The sequence below is a fragment of the Lynx rufus genome, unplaced genomic scaffold (genome assembly GCF_022079265.1).
Source record: "Lynx rufus isolate CCGP_SWC_20201006 ecotype Redwood Valley unplaced genomic scaffold, mLynRuf1.p SCAF_6, whole genome shotgun sequence".
Lineage (NCBI taxonomy): Eukaryota > Metazoa > Chordata > Mammalia > Carnivora > Felidae > Lynx > Lynx rufus.
In genome coordinates, this window is record NW_025814878.1 from 101250199 (window position 1) to 101274577 (window position 24379).

The following is a 24379-nucleotide window of genomic DNA, read 5'->3' on the forward strand; positions in this document are numbered from 1 at the left end:
ATTTTACCAGGTGTATATAATAAGGAAAAATACAGATATTGGGTGTTTGGATCACACACACTCCCCTTCTGGGACAGTGTGGTTCTTGGCGGTTGTCCGTTATGATCATCTAGAGAACTTTAAAAAATTTCTGGTACTTGGATTCCACTGTAGACCAGTCAGATCAGAATCTGTAGGTGGAGCACCACAGATCAGTACTTAAAAAAAAATTTTTTTTTTAATTTTTTTTTAATTTTTTTTTTTTTTTGAGAGAGAGAGGGAGAGAGTGCGTGAGCGGCGGAGAGGCAGAGAGAGAGGGAGACAGAATCCGAAGCAGGCTCCGGGCTCTGAGCCATCAGCACAGAGCTGACGCAGGGCTTAAACTCACAAGCCTTGAGATCATGACCTGAGCTGAAGTTGGATGCTTAACCGACTGAGCTACCCAGGTGTCCCAGAAATCAGTATTTTATTTATTTATTTTTTTTTCAACGTTTATTTATTTTTGGGACAGAGAGAGACAAAGCATGAACAGCGGAGGGGCAGAGAGAGAGGGAGACACAGAATCGGAAACAGGCTCCAGGCTCTGAGCCATCAGCCCAGAGCCTGACGCGGGGCTCGAACTCACGGACCGCGAGATTGTGACCTGGCTGAAGTCGGACGTTTAACCGACTGCGCCACCCAGGCGCCCCAGAAATCAGTATTTTAAAAAGCTCTCAAAATGGTGTTAATTTGGAGGCGCAGAGGTGAGAATCATCGTGTTTGGGATATGTTCTGTCTTCAGACTATGCAGCCAGATCTCATTATCCCATGTACGGTCTCATTTTGCATAACACACCTGAACAAATCCAAGAAGGAGGACTTTTTTTTTTCCCCCTATTCTCCCCTTTCCCAACCCTCCCCCAGGATATTTTTTGTGATGTAGTTTAGGAGGACTCAATCTTACCTTCTGAGGTTGCACGTGGTGCTGACAGCAGTAGGTAACAGGATTGATCAATCCTTCTTCTTGCGCTTGTTCAATCTGTACATCAGACGGGAACAGAGGGGACCCAGGAGTGTGACTTATTTATAGTCACTGGTCACTGAGTTCTGGCTTTGGAACCAGGCAGCTCTGGATTTGAATCCTGGCTGTGACACTTATTATCTGGGTGACCAAGGGCAAGTTACTTCACCTTTCTCTACTTCTATTTTCTCATTTGTAAGCCAGCCTTATAGGGCTAATTGAGATTAGAAATAAAGTATATGGAAGTCCTGGTATGTTGAAGATGTTCTACAAATGGTAGTTATGATCATAACATACCTGATTTTACTCAGCCTTTCCTTTAATCATAATATGCTTCCCTGAAAGGCCGTGAATTAAGTACAAACTTGAGTATTGACTTCTGTTTCTCACAAACTTCGATTAAAGTTTCTGAATGTATTCCCAAAGTAAAGAAAATGTTGCCACCGAGACCTGATAAAACCCACTTAAAATTTATTTTATTTTTTTTTTTTTTCCACGTTTATTTATTTTTGGGACAGAGAGAGACAGAGCATGAACGGGGGAGGGGCAGAGAGAGAGGGAGACACAGAATCGGAAACAGGCTCCAGGCTCTGAGCCATCAGCCCAGAGCCCGACGCGGGGCCCGAACTCACGGACCGTGAGATCGTGACCTGGCTGAAGTCGGACGCTTAACCGACTGCGCCACCCAGGCGCCCCAAAACCCACTTAAAATTTAAAAGGCCATTCTGTCGATGTTATTTTCCAGTGCTCCAAACTCATTACCTAAAGAGCTGGAGAGAGTTTTTTCCCCCCATCAACTCTAACTCACTACTGTTCTGTACCAAATTTTGTGTATCAAGGGACTCAATTTTATATATCGAAGAGGTCCAAGTGCTTTTATTTTTTTGCACTAACAGTGTAGTCTTTCTTCACTATTGAAGTAAACAGTCAAGAGGTGGCTCTTTTATCTAAGCGAGTGGATAAAATTTATAGGTGCTAATTGGTACTGAAGGTGGTCTTTAAACTCCTGGTATATTTTTACCTTCTTTGAAATGTGGAATTTCAGGAAAAGTATATATTTATTTATTGTTATTTATTTGTTTATTTTGAGAGAGAGAGTGCGAGTGAGCAGAGGAGGGGGAGAGAGAGGGAGAGAGAGGGAATATCCGAAGCAGGCTCTGTGCTGTCACACAGAGGCAGTACGGGACTCGAAGCCATGAACCAACCATGAGATCATGACCTGAGCTGAAGTCAAGTCAGATGCTTAACTGACTGAGCCAGCCAGGTGCCCCCAGAAAAAAATATTATGAACAGATGCAGTGGTAAACATTCAAAGGCACGCAGTAGTGTCTTGTGACTTCCTGAGAATGATACCAAAAGTATGGCTCACAACTAAAGCTGGCTTCGAGTTAGCTGGATCTGGGGGAAAGGAAAGGAAGATGTTTAATCTCTAGTTGGATGAAATGACTGCCGTTCGAGTAAGGGAGTTGAGAGGCAAACATGAATGGGCTTCCTTGGAATATTGACTCAGGGAAAGAGCTGGCAGGGCAAGCAGGAGACTTGAGGATTTAGATGTTGGAGAATAAACCGCTAGGTCTTTTCGATGATCCCTACAAGAAATGTAAATTGTGATCGATGCAATGTCAGCATTTGGTGGAGTGGAATCTTTGGTAAAGTAGAAAGATGATCATGATGAATTTTTAAGGGAAAAGAAGGTGTCTTATTAGAAAAAAAAATGCAAGCGTAGGAAAATATAAACATAGGGAATTGAGAAAGCATTAATGTTATGTCATTAAATCCAGGTGGTACAGTGAGAAGTGAATTTTCTTGTTTATTTTTTTCTGTAATGAAAACACATTACTTTTGTGATTTAAAGTTTATTTATTTAAATGGCAAATAGAATGTGACTTATTTAAGTTTTTAAAATTATATTTACTTATTTTGAGAGAGAGAGAGAGAGAGAGAGAGACAGTGCAAGTGGGGGAGAGGCAGAGAGAGAGGGAGACACAGAGTCTGAAGCAGGCTCCAGGCTCTGAGCTGTCAGTACAGAACCTGATGCGGGGCTTGAACTCACGAGTGTGAGATCATGACCTGAGCTGAAGTTGAACGCTCAACCTACTGAGCCACCCAGGCACCCCAAATGTGACTTATTTATATTCAAGTTACCCTCACATACTGATTTCATAAATCAAGTGATACCCACTCTTCACCCCCAATCATACAATTGAAAGATGTGTCGCTGGTATAGATTTGAAGAAAGTACGTTCTGGAATCAGTCTGTGTAGAGTCCAAATTCTGGATCCTCAATTTACCCACTGTGTGATCTGGGACAAATTACTAAACCTCTCTGGTCTCAGGTTCCCCATTAAAATATTTTTTATTTTTTTATTTTTTTATTTTTTTATTTTTTTTCAACGTTTATTTATTTTTGGGACAGAGAGAGACAGAGCATGAACGGGGGAGGGGCAGAGAGAGAGGGAGACACAGAATCGGAAACAGCCTCTAGGCTCTGAGCCATCAGCCCAGAGCCTGACGCGGGGCTCGAACTCACGGAGCGCGAGATCGTGACCTGGCTGAAGTCGGACGCTTAACCGACTGCGCCACCCAGGCACCCCTAAAATATTTTTTAAATGACTGAGCTGAAAGGGCACAAGCAAAAGGGTAGGTAGGGCTTTGTTTGACTGCTGAATTGAGAGAGGGAGCGCCATCCTGTTTCAGTTTAGGGAGAGTAGACAGTGTGACCATATTTGTGTGACAGTCTTCCTTGTAAATGTTTACAAGGACTGACTTGAGGTTTGTGATGTTGGGTCAGATTTGCCAAAAAAGTTGCCGAGACTTATTTCGCTTTTTGATTTCTGCAAATCTGTCTCATTTCTCTGTGCATACTCAGCAATCACTTAGAAAACTCAGTCCTAATCTTCAGGGTAATTCTCTTTTGGGGGTGGTGGTGATGGTGGTAGGGTGTTGACTATAAAAAATGACCTTTGGATGTTTCTCTGATGATTCCGTTGAGGTCCATAAATGTTTCTTGAGCACCTACTTTATTCCAGGCACTGTCACAGGTGTTGGGAGAGGTAGGCCCCAAAGTTTCTGTGGAGGCGACCGTGTTTGTGTACCAAGGAGAGTGATTCGTAACAAAAATCACTGAGTCAGTGAATCCGAAAACAAAACAAAATACTGAGTCCCAAAGTGCCAGACTCTTGTACCCTTGAGCGCTTTTCTTCTGTCTCCTCTATATCCAACAAGATTCTAATATCTATTTTGTTATTTATTTTTTAAGGAACAGTGGCATCACGCATCCTCGCTTTCTCTGTAGTTCTGGGGTAGCCTGTGTGTGATGATGGAGCCTGAGAAGCCAATATGAAGCTTCTTGTTCCGTGTTTTCATAATGGCCATCATTGTCTAGCAACCCTGTGGACCCAGCTCTGACTCTCATTTTAAGAGCCAATGAGCATGGATTTCTGGCTGCCAGCTTTTATTAATCACACAGTATGTAATTGTCTGCAGCTTATCTCTGAGATTAGTTGAGTCAAACAAGACACAGAGTGCAGGGGGCATAATTGAGACTTATTCTTCCCGCTTTATGATGGATTTGTATTCTCGCTGTATTGTGGTAACTGCTGGGGACTTGAGACTTTGCCCTAGGAGTTAATGGAAGCTTAATGTGTAAAAATGACTATGCGTGCGTATGTTGAAAAACGGTTAATAGTTTTTCCTATTCATGAACCTGAGAGCACCCACATTAGCTTCCACTCAAAGGATTAGCCTGGTGTACCTTTTAGTTACCTCTGGCAAGGACAGCTGGGCCATTATTAACCATGGTGGCCTATTAGCCATGTTTTAGTTAAACACATCCAGAGTCTGACCTAAAAAAAATTTTTTTTATGTACTAAAAAAATTACATAATAAAATTCACTTTTTGGCGTGTTCTTTTTTTTTTTTTTTTTTTTAAGACTTAAGTGTTTAAGAGCAGTTGCAGGTTTAAAAGAAAATCAAGAGGGAGGTACAGAGATTTCTCATATACCTTCTCCTCCGACATATACATAGCCTCTCCCATTGTCAATATCACTCACCAGAATGGCACATTTTTTACCAAGGAGGAACCTACATTGACATACAATAATCAGCCAAAGTCCATAGCTTACCTTAGGGTTCACTAAGTGTCTATTCTACAGGTTTGGACAAGTGTATAATGATACAATACCATCATGTGGAGTATTTAGACTGCCCCTAAAATCCTCTATGCTGTGTCCGTTTATCTCTCTCTCCTACCCTACCCACCCTGGCAACACTATTTTTTTTTTTTTTTTACTGTCTCCATGGTTTTTCCTTTTCTAGAATGTTATATAGTTGGAATCATGCAGTATGTAGCCTTCTCAGATTGGCTTCTTTGACTTAGTAATATACAGTTAAGATTCCATCGTGTCTTTCCATGACTCGATAGCTCATTTGTTTTTAGCCCGGAATAACACTCCAGTGTTTAGTTATACCAGTTTATTAATCCATTCAGCTACCTGACTCTTTCTTTATCTAAGGTGTGAGTTGTTTTTCAGTACTCTCTTCTTGGAGTTCAACATCTAAAGCCTTCTAGAATCGGATCTATTTTTCCCTTCCAGGGCATCAGCGTTTGGTAGAAACAGCAGTGGGGCCGTAGTTGGAAGTTATTGGGACTTTGCCAAAGCTATTTAAAAACTCCAATACAGCATTCCAAATTGTATGTTATCTCTTTTTTCCCAACCTTTTACTTTGATTTTTCCCCCCCTGTGGCATTATTTAAAGAAAGTCTTATGTAAGTAGCATATATTTAAGGTTTCAAAAAATTTAGTCCGACAGCTTTTTGTCATTTAATTAGAGAATTCTAGTGTGGTTACATTTCTAATGTAATTACTCATATATTTGGGTTTAAATCTAGCCATCTGATTATTTGTTTTGTATTTGTCTTGTCTCTTTTTCTCCCCCTCTTTCTTGCCTTCTTTGGGATTAATCAAGTATTTTTTATGATTCGACTTCTCTTCCTTTTTTAGCTTGTTAGTTACACATGTTTTACTGTACTTTTAATGGTTACCGTAGAGATCACAACTTAAATTATGAGAGATGTTTCGTAAGTGCATACTTCTTACTATTTCTAAACAGCATAACGGCCTTAGGAGACCTTAATTCTATTTATCCTTCTCTTGCATTATGTTTTTTTATTGTCTTGAATTTTAACACCACACATTTCTTAGCCCCCAAAAGGCACAATTATTATGATTTTTCACGTCAGGATTCCCATGGATAACACCTGCATCTTGATCTTTTCTGTTGTTCCTTGTTCCTTTCTGCAGCTTCTGCTTCTACCTGAGATCATTTTTCTTTGACCCCAAGAATACTTGGGGTAGGTTTCCAGCAATAAATTCTGTTTTTCTGTGTCTGGAAAATGCCAACTCAATAAATAAATTGCATTAGTTGCCCTCTGGTTTTGAAGGATAGCTGGAAAAGAGAATTTAGTGGGACCGTTGTTTCTTTCCAGTGCTCTCATATCTGTATGTAAGTTTCCTCTGCTAAAGAGCAAAGGAGATGATGTGATTTTGTGTTCAAATCTCTATTACCTAACAGACTAGATGTGCAGTATTATACCGGACATTTGGGGCAAATGCAAAGACCAGTCTAAGACAGAGTCAGTGCGGTCAAGGAAGCTTACGGTTGAATGGGAGAAACTTCCATATACTTAGGGAGTGTGAGGGAATAAATCCACAAGGGTGGGAGGAGGGGTTGCTGGATATACAGCTAATCAGCCGGTAAGGCTCCAGATCGGAGCCTCAGTGTGGAGATGTGTGCCAGGTGAAGTTCCTGCCCTGGCAGCACGTCGCAGGGAACCCTGGCCTCTCTGCCTCAGTTTGTTCCTGAGGAAACGGGAGCGCCATTAGTGCCTGTCCTATGAGGTGTTGTGGGAGCTAGGTGAGTGTGTCCCCACAGTAAGCACTTGGTGAATGTTTACTGTGCATGGCTGCCATTATTCCCCGGGCTCTAGAGGCAAGAGAGATGGAAAAAGTGTTCCTAAGTAGCTCCAACTCATACACATAATGGATCCTTTAAATCCATCCACTTAGTGTCGGGTGGGGAGGTACTTCCCATTCCAACACTGGTTAAAGTGGGCGGTTGAGCATCAGGTTGCCATCTGGGTTCAGTGCCCAAGAACTGGAAATTCCACTAATGGTAAATATTTATTCCTTGCTGCCTGAGCGAATGTTCCTAGGCTGGGGATGTTTTCTCTAGCGAAGAAACAAAGGTGATGGTATGTGTGAAGATAACGGTCTGCTTTCTCAGTGGCTGTCAGAAAAAGGGAAACAAAATTGAGCAACTGAATCTCTAGATTTACTCTCATCCCTCCTCACCCCTCCCCTCCCTTCAACTTCTCTCTCTGTCGTCCCCTCTCAGATTTTTCTTTTTTCTTTTTTAACTTTTATTTGCTTTTAAGAGACAGAGCATGAGTGGGGGAGGGGTGCGTGCACTTGAGCGTGCACACGCGCACTAACACACACACACACACAGAATCCGAAGCAGGCTCCAGGCTCTGAGCTGTTAGCACAGAGCCCGACACGGGGCTCAAACCCATGAACCATGAGATCGTGACCTGAGCCAAAGTCGGACGCTTAATAGACTGAGCCACCCACGGCCCCAGATTTTTCTACTTAAAATGGAAGATCGAGTGGTTATCAAAATTGAATGAGGTACTGTTTATTCAAACTGCGGGATGTAAGAAAGTGGCATAGTAAAGCAATGCTTACTGGCTGGGTTCGACAGTAATTGTGATTGGAATTTCAGTATTCCTTTATCGTCTCAGTTTGATAAAGGATAGAAAAAGGGATTTTATGCACCTTTCACAGAATGATGGTATTTTTTTTTATTTTTATTTTTTAAATTTTTTTTTCAACGTTTTATTTATTTTTGGGACAGAGAGAGACAGAGCATGAACGGGGGAGGGGCAGAGAGAGAGGGAGACACAGAATCGGAAACAGGCTCCAGGCTCCGAGCCATCAGCCCAGAGCCCGACGCGGGGCTCGAACTCACGTACCGCGAGATCGTGACCTGGCTGAAGTCGGACGCTTAACCGACTGCGCCACCCAGGCGCCCCGATAACTGGGAAATTTTTAATACTCGAGTGTGATAACTGTATCGTGGTCATTTAGGAGAATGTCCTTATTCTTAGGCAATGGATATTGAAGTATTGGTGTGTGGGGGGAGATGGGCCACGATCTCCATAAGTTTCCACCTTCAGCAAAGTGGAAAAAAAAGTGTGTGTGGAGAGAAAGCACAGAGCTCATGCGCGGAAGTGTGGCAACCTGTTCACAATGGGTGAAGCCAGGAGAAAGGCGTACAGATAGTCATTTTACTAGTCTTCCAAATTTTTCAGAATGAAAAGTTGAAAAGAATCACCTTTGGTACCTAAGAGCCATGCCATTCCATCTTCTGGGGACCTCAGGGAAACCATGCCGACTGTCTGTGACTGGTCCCCTCCACCCAGCTTCCACTCCTGCTGCCAGGAAGCATGAAAATCTAACACCTTGACCTGGCTCTCCTCTCCTCTCAGCATCTCCCAGGACCCTCTGGGGACAGTTATCACTTCCCATGCCCACCCCTCCAGGATTGTCCTCTCAGCCCCTTAAAGGGCCACCGCCCTCTCTCCCTGGAAAGCAAACTGAACCCTAAGCAGGACAAACCTGCCTTGAGTTTTTAAAAGTTCTGTTTACTGAACTCACCTGGAGTTTATTTTTTTTTATTTTTAAAATTTTTTTTAACATTTATTTATTTTTGAGACAGAGAGAGAGAGAGAGCATGAACAGGGGAGGGTCAGAGAAAGAGGGAGACACAGAATCTGAAACAGGTTCCAGGCTCCGAGCCATCAGCCCAGAGCCTGACGCGGGGCTCGAACTCACGGACCACGAGATCGTGACCTGGCTGAAGTCAGACGCTTAACCGACTGCGCCACCCAGGCGCCCCCAGAATGATAATATTAAGAAGACCTGAAACAATTGAAAATAATGTAAAGTGTTACTTCAGCTGTCTGCTTTGACCAGCGATCTTCAAATGTACAGAACTGGTGCTAATCCAGCAGGGGAGTGGGGTACCTTACCCCTCCTGCCCGCCTTCCATTAGATAAGACCGATCAAAACTATGCTGTAATGTAACTAGTGGACTTGAAGCCAGTGCCGTTGTTGTGGACTGCTGGGTAATAGAATGACTCTTTGTGAGATATTCTCGATCCCTTCCAGAAACCATGCAGGAGACCTACGTCCCAGAGGCAGAGTCCTCCCCCGCACCGGCCCCCAACTGTAGTCGACGCTGTTTGGACACTGGATGGCTTTGCTTTGTATAGTCAACTGGAACAGTCTCTGCATTGGGGACAGCACTGGGCATTCTGATTTTGCCACTGTTTCTGTGGCGGAGGGAACTACAGTTGCTGATTTTTTTTTTTTTGTTAACCAGCTGCAGGATGCAGCTGTCCTTACCTAAGGTCGGACTGAGACCAGCTCTTTTCAGACACTTAACATAGTGAGGGCGAGTCAAGGCGAATACCAGCTGTATGTTCAACTGTTGGCTTTTTGGCCATTCAGATTTGTCTTCGTCTTTAATTTACCAGTTGGTCATCTCTGAGAAGATAGGGATTATTATCCCAAGGCCCTAAGACGCTAGCTGAACTCAGCCTGTATCTCGCGCCTGCCCTCAGCCGGCCGTGTTACCACAGCATAGAGGGTCATTTAAGGTCAAGTCACTTAATTTGCAGGGTGTGACTGTGGGCTCTGGGGAACTCCCCTGTGTGGTGACAAGGGGACTTTATAAAGGGATTGTTGCCACACGATAGGCTTAGGTACATTTCGTGGTGCTTGTGTTTAGGGTGGCCATCGTGTATAAAGAAGCAAGCTCTGTGAATAAGCTTTTAGGTTTTTAATGTCATTTCAGGCCATTCTACTTATTATCACATTCCAGGGTTTCATTCAGTTGGTCAACAACCTTTTGTGGAGCACCAGCTGTGTGTCTGGTACTCTGTAAAGAAGAAAGGTGGTCTCTAGGCCTTTCAGCAGCTCGGTCACCGAGAGGGAGACTCTTGTGCAAATAATGTGCAATTCAGTGTGATAAGCAAATGTTATAACAGAAGGGTACACAGGAAATTATAAGGTTGTAGCAGAAGGCAGGGGTACTGACCTACCCCAAAATATAGAAAACAATAGCAGACGTATATTTGTCCATTTGAAAAAGTCATTTTTAGGGGCACCTGGGTGGCTTCGTCAGTTAAGCATCTGACTCTTGATTTTGGCTCAGGTCATGATCTCATCGTTTGTGGGTTTGAGCCCCACGTTGGGCCCTGCGCTGACAGTGTGAAACCTGCTTGGGATTCTCTTTCTTTCTCTTTCTGCCCCTCCCCCACTCACACTCTTTCTCTCTCAAAATAAATAAGGAAAAAAAGGTACTCTTTTTTTTTTTTTAATGTTTATTTATTTTGAGAGACAGAATGAGCAGGGGAGGGGCAGAGAGAGAGGGAGACAGAATCCCAAACAGGCTCTGCGAAGTCAGCACAGAGCTTGACATGGGGCTCAAACCCACCAACTGCAAGATCATGACCTGAGCTGAAATCAAGAGTCGGACGCTTAACTGACTGAGCCACCCAGGTGCCCCCCAAAAAAGGCACTCTTAAAAAAACAGACTGTAGTTTCTTTCAAGACTGGATTTTGGTCCTCTTCCCCGAGATTTTCTGTCTGGTTTCTGCTGAGGAAGCCCTACCTAATCACACTTAGGGCTTCTCAAGCTTTTGACTCTGCAAAGGACACTTGTTTTACTGAGAACCTTGTTTTGTTTTACTCCGTTGCAAGCTGTTCAGAAAGCTTTCACTGTTGCACAATATTAAAGGTACATAAATAAGTTTCCAATGCCCCACTTCATGGAAGTGCTGAAGTTTGAAATTTGCATCTTTAAGAATTAATAGAACTAATTGGTGGATCCAACAAATTGACTTTCAGCTTCGTGAATTCATGGCTGTCTTCTAAGGATCTGGGGAAGATTGGAACCAGAGTGTGTATACTAGAGATCAGGAGTGTAAATACCCAGTCCTGCACTTGCCATTGAGTGGGGGCTCAATACAGTTTTGCTACTATCCTCTACGTTGAAATTAAATTCTGCCTTCTTCCGTTTTTAACTCGAGCAAATGATACCACTCTACTTTCAATAAATGCACATTAAGGAGAAAGGGAGCCAGCATTTGCTGAGTATCTGTTGTGTCCCAAATGCTGTCTGGGTGCTTTACATCTGTGATTATCTAGCAAGCTTCATCGTTCTGCAGGGTATAGGTAGGTATGAGAATTAAGACATCATTTTGTATTTAGTTCAAGGCCATGTCCATTGTATGATGCACCATTATTGTATATACTACCAAGGTAGCAATTAAAACACTGCCAATTATAGTTGTAAGATTTATCCCTATTTGAGAGATGTTAAAATGTGAAAAAATAGATATCGTAGGATTAATCCAGTATGGTAGTTGAGCTTGAGGTGTATAGTTTATAAGGAGTTTCTTGGGGATCTTGAGATTGATACATTTTCTCTCCCAACACATGTATTTGCACATGCTTTTTCTTTTCCTTTTTAAAATTGCTTTTGAGGATAGATGGATTAACCTAAACAACTTATTTAGTAAACATTAATGGAATGCCCATTATGTTTTGAGCCCTGTGTCCAACACTGGAGATACTAGATGGAAACATTTACGTATAAGACACATAAAACACAAAACCTGGGAATCCTCCCTCAAGTTGCTGACAGTTTTACAGGAGGGGTAGGTATTTGAGCCCCACGTTAAAGGATATTCTGTAGACTTGAAGTGGGCTTTTATTTGTTTCCTGAGACACGGTGTCTCCATGTTCAGAAAAGGCAGTCTATTAGTTGATGACATTTTCCATTGCTTAATCCACACCTTCACTGGCTTTCTCAAAGAATCCACTGAAATGAAATCAGAATCAATATAGTGAAAAGAAGCTTATTTTCTCCATCAATTACCAGTGCTGGATATCATATTTTTAATTTATTTTTAAAGCCAAAACTCATATCTTGATAAAGCTTAGTAGCTTCCAATTCGGGCCCAGTTTCTCCATTTTATGTTTATGAGACTATCTCTTGTTCTGTTATAACACATGTACCAATCGCAGGTACACGTGCTGGTGAGGAATTGCATCATGGCCAGCAGTAAGTTTTATTGTATACCAGTTAATTTCAGTTCAACACTTTCAATGCTTAATTCTTCATATTCTTTGGGAGAGGTAGCTTTCACTCCTGACTTTCCCATTAGATTTTTTTTTTTTTTTTCACAGAGAAACTTTTGATTTACCCACAGTTGGACTTTGTCAGGGGACAGTCTGCAGTGAACAACCATGAACATGACTTGTCACCAAAAAAGTACTAGAAAAAAACATGGGGAAGTTTTTCTTTGTTCTTATTATCCCAACAGTAGGTCAGTCTCTTTTGAGAAGGATAGAAAACACCGAAGTCACACAAGTAAGATTCAACTACTTAACAATAAATGGATAAGCCAGAAAACATGATAGGTAAATCAAAAGAATAATAACTGGGAGAAGTTGTTTGCAACATAGGGTTAGCAACCTTAAAAAAAATCAAGAGCTTTTACAAATTAATGAAGAGACCAAGGACCCAAAAGAAAATTGGGCAGTCTGTGAACAAGACAGTTCACAGAAAAGGAAATCGTGAGGGTTCCTAAAGGTATACAGGTTTTTTAGCCTTGCTCGGAACAAGAAAAATTAAAATGGAAACCTGCACAGAGATACAATTTTAACTTCTTAGATTGGTAAGGAGGAGAAGGTGTGACGCCATTTTTTGTGTTGTGAGAGTATAGAGAAAGAGGGATACTGTCTGTTGCCGATGTGTGTGTACGTGAGCCCAACCCTTATGGAAAGCCATCTGGTATTATCTACCAAAGTATATGGCAGTTGATGATTGACCGGGTACCTCCAGGACTATGTCCTACGAATAGTCCCACGTGCCTCTGCCATGTGTGTAGAATGTCCCAAGTAAAGTATTCCTTGTAACGTCATCTGTAATAAAGGAGTGTAGGCAGCATAAATGACCTTCAACAGAGAACTGGTTGTAGAAGTTGTGGAACGCCCGGACAGTGGAACAGCATGCATTTGTCGAAAGGAGCGAGTATTGTGTTAAAAAAAAAAAAAAGTAAAATAAGAAAAATAGTAACAACTAAAGAAGAGGTGGGGAAGGGTAGAGACTATATAATACCTCTTTATTGGTGTAAGTATCGACTGGGAGGAAGAACACTCGAGGAATGGGTAAGAATCACCACCCGCAGGGGAACCGAGTAAATGAGAACTGTGAGTCAGAGATTAATAAGGGAGAAGTATTTTTCACATTAGCTCCTTTTGGAATTATGTACCAGGTATATTCCAATTCTAATGGCATGCATCCAACTAATGATTTTATTAAATAATACTAATTTAATCAAACTTAGCAAGTTCAAAACAGTTGAGTCACTGAGATGAGCTTGAACCTTCTTAGCTCAAGATCATGAGTTTCCTGTGAAATTACTTTCTGTCTTCCACAATGCCTTAAGGCAAGCTTTGTCAGATTCATGCACCTCCTTCTCATGGTTAGAATTGGTCAAAGACTTTTTTGTGGGAAAGGCTTCCTCATGGGTTCTCAGTGAGTGAAATGTAGGGAAACCCACGTCATTCCCGGCAGCGTGACCTCCTCATGTGTCCACGGGGCCGAGCTCTTGTAAGGCTCAGCAGTATGTTTGGATGTGAGTGGGCTCCAGCTTGGAACCAAGAGAACCCACTTACTCTCTCTGCCGTCGCTTCCTTTTTCGAGAAAGCTAGTCAGTGAGTCAGCTCAGGGCTGCAATGTTACCGTTGATGTCAGCAGGCTGGACAGCTTGCAGACACAGCGCCAGCAGCTGGGCGGGGCTCACCCTCCCTTCCTTCTCCTTCCAGAGCCAGCTGGTTCTTCCCAGCTCTGGCAGCTTCATACAGCACTGCTTGTGGCTTCCTGTGGCTTTTCCCCTCTGCATGCAGCAGAGGAACAGTTCTCTTGCTTAGGGCAGGGATTAGCCACCTTCACTTAAATGTGGGTGGATTTGTAGCCTTTGGGATTCCCTTTTGAAATTAACTCTTAGAAACGACACATACACACAAGACTGTAGCAACTGCCTTGACTTGGGCTTGGCGTAGTTAAGGGAGAAACACACTATGGCCAGCTAACCTGGGATGCACCTTCAATATAGCCTTAACTGAGGTTGCAGTCGATACAAAATACTTTCATGATGCTATGCTTGGACAGATCTAGGGTGGGTGTGAGGTGTCTTTTAAAATAATTTCCCGGTGGCTTTGCCATTCTTGGGCCAAGTTAATCCTATGAGCCTCCCGAGGATGAGTACTGTAGGTCCTGCTATTGGTCCCCAGCTCTCGGGGACAGTGCACACCTCTGTGTCCATTGAGCTCTGCTACTGCTGTGGGCTGACATCAGGCTTTCCAGGGAAGACGAGCAGGGCTTTTTGGCATCGCACTCTTGTTCCTGCTTCCATCCCATGACCTCCGGTGGCCCTAGGGGGATCTAGACAGCATGAGGCCAGCAATGCCCACTTGCCAACTGATGATTTAGATTTAAGTGTTAGCCCTGTTCCCTGCTTATGCAACGGAAGCCCCCTCTTGTCTCCCTTTCCTGGGACAGGGGCTGGGCAAGAGAAGAAAGATGGAATGACAACAGACTAAAGAATCAGAAGCCTAGGAAAAGTTTGGGGAATTTTTGTCTTATAGTTACTTGGCTCTTAGCCCTTGTTTAAAATTTATTTTCCCAATTAAGAAAATAAGGCTTATGAAACAAAGAGAAGTTGAAAACACAGTACAACAAATACCCATAAGCTTAACCACCTAGATTTAACAATTAACTCACATTTTAACGTCTTTGCTTTATCTATATACGTGAATGTATATTTCCGGGTCATATTCCCATTTCTAAGACTTCCCTCCAAATTTCTTAACAACTGATAACACTTCTTTTAAAGGCTGAGGAATCAGCATCTTCCCATTTCCTTTTTTTTCTTTTTGTTTGTGAAAAAAAATTTTATAATTTTACTAGGTGTAAATTTGGATTATTCCTGCCAACACCTTTTACTCTGAGTGAATTTAATAAGAACTCACACTCAGAATAAAGCCATTGTCTCCCATCCGTTTTTTCTCTTTTTCGTTGTTGGGATCACCACCGTATTTCATTTATTAAAGAGAGAAATCGTTGTATTTCTCAGGTTTTCTTCAGTATCTGAACTTAGGAATTGAATAGATTCAGATAAGTTTTTTGAGAGACAGCTGGTAACCATCATTGTCTGAACCTTATTTATATATGAAATCCTGGAACCACATAGATTTAGATGACAAAGGTTTCCTTATCATCTGGATTCCTGTTCTCTAAACAAAGGGACTGCATAAGATTCAGATATCTAGATGCTTATACGGGCAGGGAAGATAGCACTTGCTTTTATCAGAGCCCCGGCTTACATATCTACCAGACCTATAGGACGTCATGAAATCTAATTTGATTTTGATTACACGAGCAGCTGGGAGAGCAGGGGAAACAAGCTTGAGATAATATCATAATCCTCAAATAATTTTAGTTATGTATTTATTTGTGACTGTAATTCCTTTGAGATAAAACTTTAGTGGAAATTACGTGTGTTTTTTTGTTTTGTTTTGTTTTTTAAACAGTCCCTGGTCTGTCGGATCGGAAATATTTTCAAATGCAAATGCAAGTCATTGGTCCACCGTTGAGGTGTCTGATATTTACAGAATCTCTCTCTCATCTTTATCTCAGGGCCGTCATCCAGCCGGAGTGTAAGCTCTGCCACTGAGTTACAGATCCTTGCAGACCCCGCCTTTTGCTTCTTCCTTCTGCCTCAGCAGCCAGGGCACCTCCTTGTGGTCATGTGGTCGCTCATACTGAGGTTACGGGGTTTGTCATTTTTCTGTAAACGTAGTGGGTCCAGACAGAGAAGTGACATGGCTCAGCAAAGAGGGTTGCTTTGAAACTGGACAGACTTGATCTTGAATCCTGGCTCCGTGACCTTGGGCAGGGTCGTCAAACCTCTTAGAGCCTCAGTTTTTTCATTTGTAAAATGAAGCCCCTAAGAGCTACCTTCACAGCAAATGGAATATGTGTATTTCACACTGAATCATTTAAGCCCAGTACCGGTAATGGTTTATTTCTTAAAGTCCCTGTTGTTTGCTGGATCTGAGTGACAAGCTGGTCAACTCAGATGGAATAGCAATTAGTTTTCATTGAATTTAGCAAATGGGCTTTTAAACACCATTATTAAAGTGATGGAAAACGTCGCAAATGTGACATAGGATTCTCTCATCTTTCTAAGTGTTGGAGGAGGCCTGGAGGGAAAGTTCAGCTGAAAGGGTAGCTTTTGATTGTGAGGAGTTCTCTTCTTGAGGCTGTCGGGCATATCGGTGGGATATGAAATCTTGTGGAATCCCAACTGGCTAGTGCCAGGAGCCAAGGGGTTAAGTTGAACCATTTTAGCAGATTGGCAAGGAGCATCTAGGCTGGGTAATTAGTGCTTCATTTCAGGGGGTCATTGATGCATCAAAGTTGTGAATTCATTTTATGAAAACAGATTGTGCAACCACAGGGAGATTATAATTGGGTAGTAATTGAAAATAACTCAGTGGTAAACTTTCGTTGAGTGAACCAGTTAGGGGTAACTTGGAAGGAGAAAGGGAGTTGGGGGTGGGTGGGTTGAGGGGAGAGAAGGAAATAGCCATAGTATGGCAAACAATAAATAAGACATAATTTCAACAGAGATGACCTAGTCTAGTCTTTTTTGTTCAGAAATGAGGAAATAGGTCTAAGGAGGGAAGTGATTTCTCCAAGACCACACAGCTAGTTGGAAGACGATTTCCTTTCCTCTCTTGCAGTGGAATTTCCAGGATGTTAATGATTTTGATGTTGAGGAGTGGACTGTGGGGCACATGAAATGCATGCTGGAAAGACAGCCTCTGAGGCTGGCGTTCTCTGGCCGATTCCTGTTTGCAGACTATATTTGGGAGTAGTCTTGGAACCTTATTTCATTTATAAACCACTCTTGCCATGACTGGGGCTTGGAAGGATTTTCCTTTACCATCCCTGGCCACGCCATCCCCAAGGCTAGTCAACAAGGAAAGCGATTTGGGGTTTGATGCTAAAACAGAAGAATTACTTCTGAGCTTCAGTTTCAGGTTGCAGTTGAGCTGAGCACCCAGAGTGAGTGCTCATTTGGATGCCGTAGGAGTGGAGGGTCGCAAAGACACAGCTGGAAATGAATGGCTCACCCCGGTGTAGCCCAAATACAAGTTAAATCACTGTTCTTACAAGGACTGCTACAAACCTCTACAGCCCTGGGATGGTCAAGCCCACCAATTTCAATCAATACCTTGGTTCCCTCATCCATTTGGATGGTACCTTGTACTCGGTGGCTCTGCTAATCAGAAAGGAAAGCAGTCAGGTCAGCAGTGGACCTTTAGGTGTGACTCAGCTGTTGAGTAGGTGAATCGTTTATCTATCTCCCTTCCCCTATCACTTGGGACTAATAAATACAGTATCTGGCAGGACTAAGTGTACTTGCATAGAAACTCATCAGGAGGACATTTGGGGCTCATTTGGCGAAAGTAAATTGCACGCTCTTGAAGTTGGCACAATAGAACCGTTCTGGTTTTGGCTGCTTGGGGAGCTCTCCCCTCATTATCCCTGCTGCCTCCCCCTTCCGTGTGTCTTACCGTCTCTACCTCATTTCTCAAGTGAGTCTTCTAAGTTAGCATGATTTGTCTCCTGGCTGTAAGGCAAAAAGAATTGTGTTTTTAAAGTTTCTGCAAAAGGACTTCAAATATCTGGTGGATGTATTGCCTTCATTGGCCAGATTTCTCCAGAGGCCTTTCTTTTAAGTCGAGTGTCTACCTCACTGCAGTGAATTGGAGGGTAATGTTACCCTTTTGTGCCTGTGGACACTTAACGGAAGTATAGCGAGGTGCTCAGCCCAGTAGGTGATCTTCCAAGGTGATCCTGTTCCTCGGCTACCAATATAAATAAATAAGAGCTACTGTAGCCATAATATTTCCAAGTTAGCAAAGAGAAAATATACTTATCAGTGGTGACTGCTTTTATTTTATTTATTAAAATTTTTAAAAAATATTTTATTTATTTGAAAAAAAAATTTTTAACGTTTATTCATTTTCGAGAGACAGAGAGAGACAGAGCATGAGCGGGGAAGGGGCAGAGAGAGAGGGAGACACAGAATCCGAAGCAGGCTCCAGGCTCCGAGCTGTCAGCACAGAGCCTGATGCGGGGCTCGAACTCATGAACTGCGAGATCATGACCTGAGCCTAAGTTGGACGCTCGACCGACTGAGCCACCCAGGCACCCCAGTATTTTATTTATTTTTGAGAGAGAGAGAGAGAGAGAGAGAGAATGGGGGAGGGGCAGAGAGAGAGGGAGACGCAGAATCCAAAGCAGACTCCAGTCTCTGAGCTGTTAGCACAGAGCGCAATGTGGGGCTCGAACCCACACACCGTGAGATCATGACCTGAGCCAAAATCGGTTGCTTAACCAACTGAGCCACCCAGGCGCCCCATTGTGGTAACTTCTTTTAAAAATAACTTGTATTGTTTTTATAGTTATAAAAGTTGATATGTCCCTGTAGAGAATTTGGAAGGCCCAAAGATGCATAAGGAAAAAATTAAGTCCCTCATAATCTATTTTGTGAATATTTGGATAAGCGTATGCTTAAAGATTTAACAAGAGGACCCTTTTCTGGCTTTCTTGTTTAGAGTGTTTGTCATTTAGTATCTAAATCTTATTAATAACTATTCTTTATTTGCTATCAACTCAACAATGAACATGCACTTTCTGAATTAATAAAGAATTAATTTATTCCACATATCCCGATGACTTAATTTTCTTTTTTAAAAATTTTTAAGTGTTTTATTTATTTTTGAGAGAGAGAGTGAGTACAAGCAGGGGAGGGGAAGAGAGAGAGGGAGACACAGAATCTGAAGCAGGCTCCAGGCTCCGAGCTGTCAGCACAGAGCCTGATGTGGGGCTCAAACTCATGAACCGCTAGATTATGACCTGAGCTGAAGTCAGATGCTTAACTGACTAAACCACCCAGGTGACCCCCAATGACTTAATTTCCATTTGGAGCTATCTAATAGGTATCGTAGGTAATACAATGCTTGAGTTGCTGTGTTGTAACCCAGTGTTGATGGATATTGTAAATAGTAAGGTAAAGAAAGGGAGGAAAGAAGTTAACTTTCTATGAGCAGGGTTTTTTTTTTTTTCCTTATAGGAAAAGTGCAGATAATTTTAGAGAAATCTGGAAATCAACCAGCTGCTGTGTATCCTGCATAAAGGGAGAGATACCTATATTTAGTAGCTGAATAGATTTTCTAGAAAGATGATTGTCACATGAGCTCCGGCTTTGGCTGTGATTGTTAGCCCTACGGTGATGACGCTAAAACCACTCTTAGGGACATTTTCTTATTCGCTGGACTCATCGTTGATTATAAGAGAGCATCACTGCAGCTTTCTGTCTCACTGAATTGTGTTGGAAATCACGTACCTAATTTCCACTGATAGGATCCTTTGGCAAAAGTGGGGGGAAAATAAAATATTTAAAGTTTTGAGCTAAGTTCAGGAAATAGGTGGGTGGACTCCTTAGTCTGTTGGCATGTGATTTGTGGGCAGGAATTTCTTTTTTTAAGCAAGAACAGTGCACTATATTGACTGACCATGTCGTCCAATGTAATGTGGTCCCTGAGAACCAGAGTGTAGACAAGCGCTCTTTGTCTAATTGAGTGAATAAAAAATGTGTATTGGCATGAATGGCCATGTGCATTTCGGAGAGGAGGGGCACATGCCAAGGCCTATTGAGTTAAAAGTGTAAAAGCAGAAACATAAAATTTTGTCTGTGGATCAGGAAGGGGGCAGCTGGGAATGCGTTATGCAAGTCTCCAGCTTGTACTGGGAAGCAGAAGCAGGGTGTGGGTGGTTGTGCGGAGGAAAAATGCTGTTGGAACAGTGGGCAGGTGCAGGAATCGGTGGTCTTTGGAATCTCCAGTCAGTTGCGAGAATTCCTCAGGCCTTACAGGTTGTAGAAGAAGCAGCTGTGTTTGCCTTGTGCGTTTTACAGCCCTTGAGCACAATACTTTGAAATGAGGGTCAGTGTCTTCCTGATTGAGGAACTTGACAATGTTTTGCTTGTCGTGTCTGAGTGAAGTCATGAGGGTTCTAATAAGTGGTGATTAGCACTCCCCGAACCCTGCCCTGTGCGATCTGGCCACCTGGCCCCCAGATTTTCATCCACGCCAGAGGAGCCAATAAAAAGATTCAAGTCCATGAACTAAGAGATGCCACAAATGCCTGCCAGAGTTCTAAAGCAGAGTGTCAAATGAGAAGCTAAGTAGAGGTATTAAGCAGACCTGAGTTGAGTACCGGCCTTCTCCCAAGGGCTGTGTGCCCTGTCTGGACCTTGGTCATTTCATCTGTAAAACGGGGTGATATCGCCTATCATTTCCCCACTGCACACCTAGGTACAAACCATGCTTTTACCTGACCCGGCCACTGTAGCAGCATCCTAACCGGGCTCTCTCTTTTGTTTCCTGCCCGCCCTCCCCCGCGCCCCCCAAAATCCATTCTCTGCATACCAGCCAATGGGCATGAAGCTCGCCATCTCCATGTGAAACCATCTTGTTTGTTTGCTTCCTTGTTTTTGTCCTTCTGACCCTCCCCTCCAGAATGCAAGCTTCACTGTCTCCATTAAGTCCTTAGGAGCTCTATACTGGCTCCAGTGGGGTGGTCCTCACTCTCTTCCAGCTGCTTTGGCCTCTGGTGTTCTCCTGAGCTGCTTTGAAATGGGAATGAGTCTTAGCTCTGCCCCTTACTCTTTGGGAGCCCGTAATTAAGAAAGTCATGTCATTTCTCTAGACCTCAGTTTCCTTACTTGTAAAAAGAGGATGTGTTCGTTTGCTAGGGCTACCGTAGTAAAGTATCGCAGACTGGAAGCTTCAACAGCAGACGCTTATCTTGTCACAGTTCTGGAGGCTAGAAGTTTGAGGTGTCCTCAGGCTTCTCGACTTGGAGAAGATGGTAACCATCACCCTGTGTCTTACATGGTCTTTCTGCTGTGTGCCTCTTCTAAAGGCTTCTTCTAAGGATACCAGTCATATTGGATTAGAACCCAATTATACCTTAATCACCTCTTTTTAAACTTACTTAGTTGGCCCCATCTTCAAATACAGTCATATTCTGAGGTACAGGAAGTTACAACTTCAACATGAATTTTGGGGGACATAATTCAGCTCATACAGAGGGGAAGGTACTAGATGTTATCTAAGACCTACACCAGCTCAATCAATGTTTTTCTAAGTTGGAGATCTTCCTGTTCACTCCCTTGTCCAATTCCGTTCCTGTGAGGTAACAGCTTCGTGCACATGCTTCCTAATTGTTAATGCTTAACGCTTAGCCAGCGCCTAAGGTTTAAAAAGCGTGTGTGTATGTGTGTCTAGCAATAATGTAAGTTACAGACTGTCAGAATGGCAGAATTCATCTGTAAAATAGTAAATGGAACACAAATAGCATCTGAGAAGGTGTTTTGATTTCATTGTTTTCCTCTACAATTTTTGAAGTATATAATAAGAAACATTTTTATTTGTTTGTTTCCCCTCACAGCTGGAAACTGACAAACTGGCCCTCCCGATGAGCCCCAGCCCACTTAGCCCGAGCCCCATCCCCAGCCCCAACACGAAACTTGAGAATTCCACCCTGCTGACGGTGGAGCCTTCCCCGCTGGACAAGAACAAGGGCTTCTTCGTGGATGAGTCGGAGCCTCTTCTTCGCTGTGACTCCACATCCAGCGGCTCCTCGGCTCTGAGCAGGACGGGCTCCTTTATTACCAAAGGTACAGACGTTGGCAGAACGGCAGCAGGGCATATTCATTGTTTAAGCCTCCCCCAGAGGAGCCCCCTGGGTTTCTCCCTGGCCAGCCCCACAGCCAGGTAGTTGCCTCATGGGAGTGATCTGCCCAGGAAAACCTATAACAGACCCCAAGCTGAGGCTGGCCCCAGAGGAACTGAGGCATCAGACAGCGGGGACCCACCCAGGAAGTCTTTACAGCTCTTTTGATCTGGCCGAGAGCCTGCATTGGTCGCCCTTTATCCTCATGATGCTATCGAAGGTGTTTCGGGGAAGGTCCGATAAAATGTTGTCTGGCAGGTTTTTCTGAAAATTATTTACCAGACCGGGTTTGCAGAATCCAAGGATTTAGAGTCTAACCTATCTTGGGGGTCAGAAGTGTAAGTTTCAGTGACTCAACTTAAAATGCACTCTCTTCAGAATCATTGCAGAGAACAAGGTGTTAAACATTGAGGATTGGTACTTTTGGTAAATAATTTCCCACTTTCGGATATTTCATGGCAGGCTAGGGAATTAGCAGGCACACTATATCTGTAATGGGTTTTTGTTCGAAATTTCCCCGTTTGGGTAATTCCAGTTAGATTTTAAAGAAAGGGTTATATTTCATGTTATGTTGTAGTTTATGTTTATAAAATATGTTCTCTCTTATATACCTTACCTATTTACATTTATCTATTTTATATTTATAGGAAAGATTTATATTTTAGTTTGTATTTTATGCTACATATTATATTTTAGAGAAAGCTTTTTAGAGGAGGAATAAATACGTTACAGTCCCTTGTCTCATTGTAAGGTGTGATCCAAGAAGCAGTATTTTCTTATTTGTGTGCTTTTGCCCTTGTAGTTTAGTTTTGAAATGTGGCAATGTAATTTGAAAGTCAGATAAGCAGATTACATGGACTTGGAATTTTTGAGGGGAAAAGGGCGGACTGATCTTTGTTTAGTAAACACATTGCAGATGGAAAAGTGGTTTTTTTGTTTTGTCTCCTTAAGTGTCTCTAAAGTATTTCAGCATTCTGCTGAGTTATAGAAGAATCCCGAAGTCTTTTAGGTCTAGACAAAAGTCACGCTAAGGACAGTCAACAACCCACGCGAGTGGTTCCTTGTCTGCTCTCTGTTAGGCAGATCTTATTATCTTAAGCGCATTGCAAGTAAAAACTATTGTATCGTTTAAAATGTGCCAGGGGTTCACTCACACACCTTGGGGTGGGGGTGGGGACGGCCTGGGAGAGGGGAACTGCCCCTCCTAGCGCTGTTCTGTTTCCCCAGTCCAGTCCCTTGACCGCCCCTTACCTTCCCTGTCCTCCCTGCAGAAAAGAAGGACACGGTGTTGCGGCAGGTACGCCTGGACCCCTGTGACTTACAGCCTATTTTTGACGACATGCTCCACATTCTGAATCCTGAGGAGCTGCGGGTGATTGAAGAGATTCCTCAGGCTGAGGACAAGCTGGACCGGCTATTTGAGATTATCGGAGTCAAGAGTCAGGAAGCCAGCCAGACCCTCTTGGACTCTGTGTATAGCCATCTTCCCGATCTATTGTAGACCATGAGGGATACCGCACTCTGGAAATTACTCAATTTAGTGGCAGGGTGGTTTTTTGTTTGTTTTGTTTCTGTTTTTCTAGTTGCGTGTGTGTGCATGCGCACGCGCACGTGCGTGCGTGTGTGTGTGTGTGTGTGTGTGTGTAACAGAGTATATGGCCAGTGTTTTGAGTTCTTTCTTTCTTTTTTTAACCCTTCTAGGAAGTTAGTTTATAAGCCTTACTCAAGGTGTAACTGTTGAAAAATACCCACCACTAAAGTTTTCTAGGTTCCATATTTTCTGTTTCGACTTCTTATGTGTTTTCAAAATTGTTCTGTGCACTTTAAATTCACTTAATGTACCACAAATGCAGTGTGGCTTTTCCTGCACACTGGATTGTGAGGCTCTGAACTTCTTAAAAGTGTAATGGCATCTTGTGAATTCTATACGCAGTCTTCATGTCTCAACATCCACATCAGCTTTTTATTTTTTAATTGTAACTTTTTTTATTATTATTTGTAATTTACAAATTTTCTTAAGGGTTAAAGAAGTGTAATACCCCGTTGCGTTACTGTAATGCAATAGATTTTGAGTTATCGTTTTAATATGCCTTGTTGTATAGTTCATATTCATGGCTGAAACTTGACCACACTGTTGCTGATTGTATGATTTTCACTTGGGCACTGTGTAGAATGCCTGATTATTTGTGCCCCTCTTATGCTAATGATGCTCTGGGCTGGAGACATGAAATCCTCAAGCCATCAGACCTTGCTATTTAAGTGGCTTGACACCTGGGCCACCAAAGAACTTGAACTTCATCTTTTAGGAATTGAGCTATTCTGGAACGTATTGCTGCACTTTGGAAAGTCACAACTGAGTGCCCGTGGCACCTTTTTCCATAGGGGATT

The 24379-nt window shown here is 42.8% G+C and overlaps 1 protein-coding gene across 1 annotated transcript in view; it reads left to right on the forward strand.

Annotated features, from left to right (window-relative positions):
- Positions 1–23615, forward strand: part of TNFRSF21 (TNF receptor superfamily member 21) — a 70278-nt gene extending 46663 nt beyond the window's left edge. The window contains exons 5-6 of the mRNA XM_047102459.1: positions 21707–21935; positions 23263–23615. Coding sequence (XP_046958415.1) covers positions 21707–21935; positions 23263–23492 — 459 coding nt within the window. The 3' untranslated portion in view covers positions 23493–23615. The remainder of the gene's footprint in view (positions 1–21706; positions 21936–23262) is intronic.
- The last annotated feature ends 764 nt before the right edge of the window (positions 23616–24379 follow it).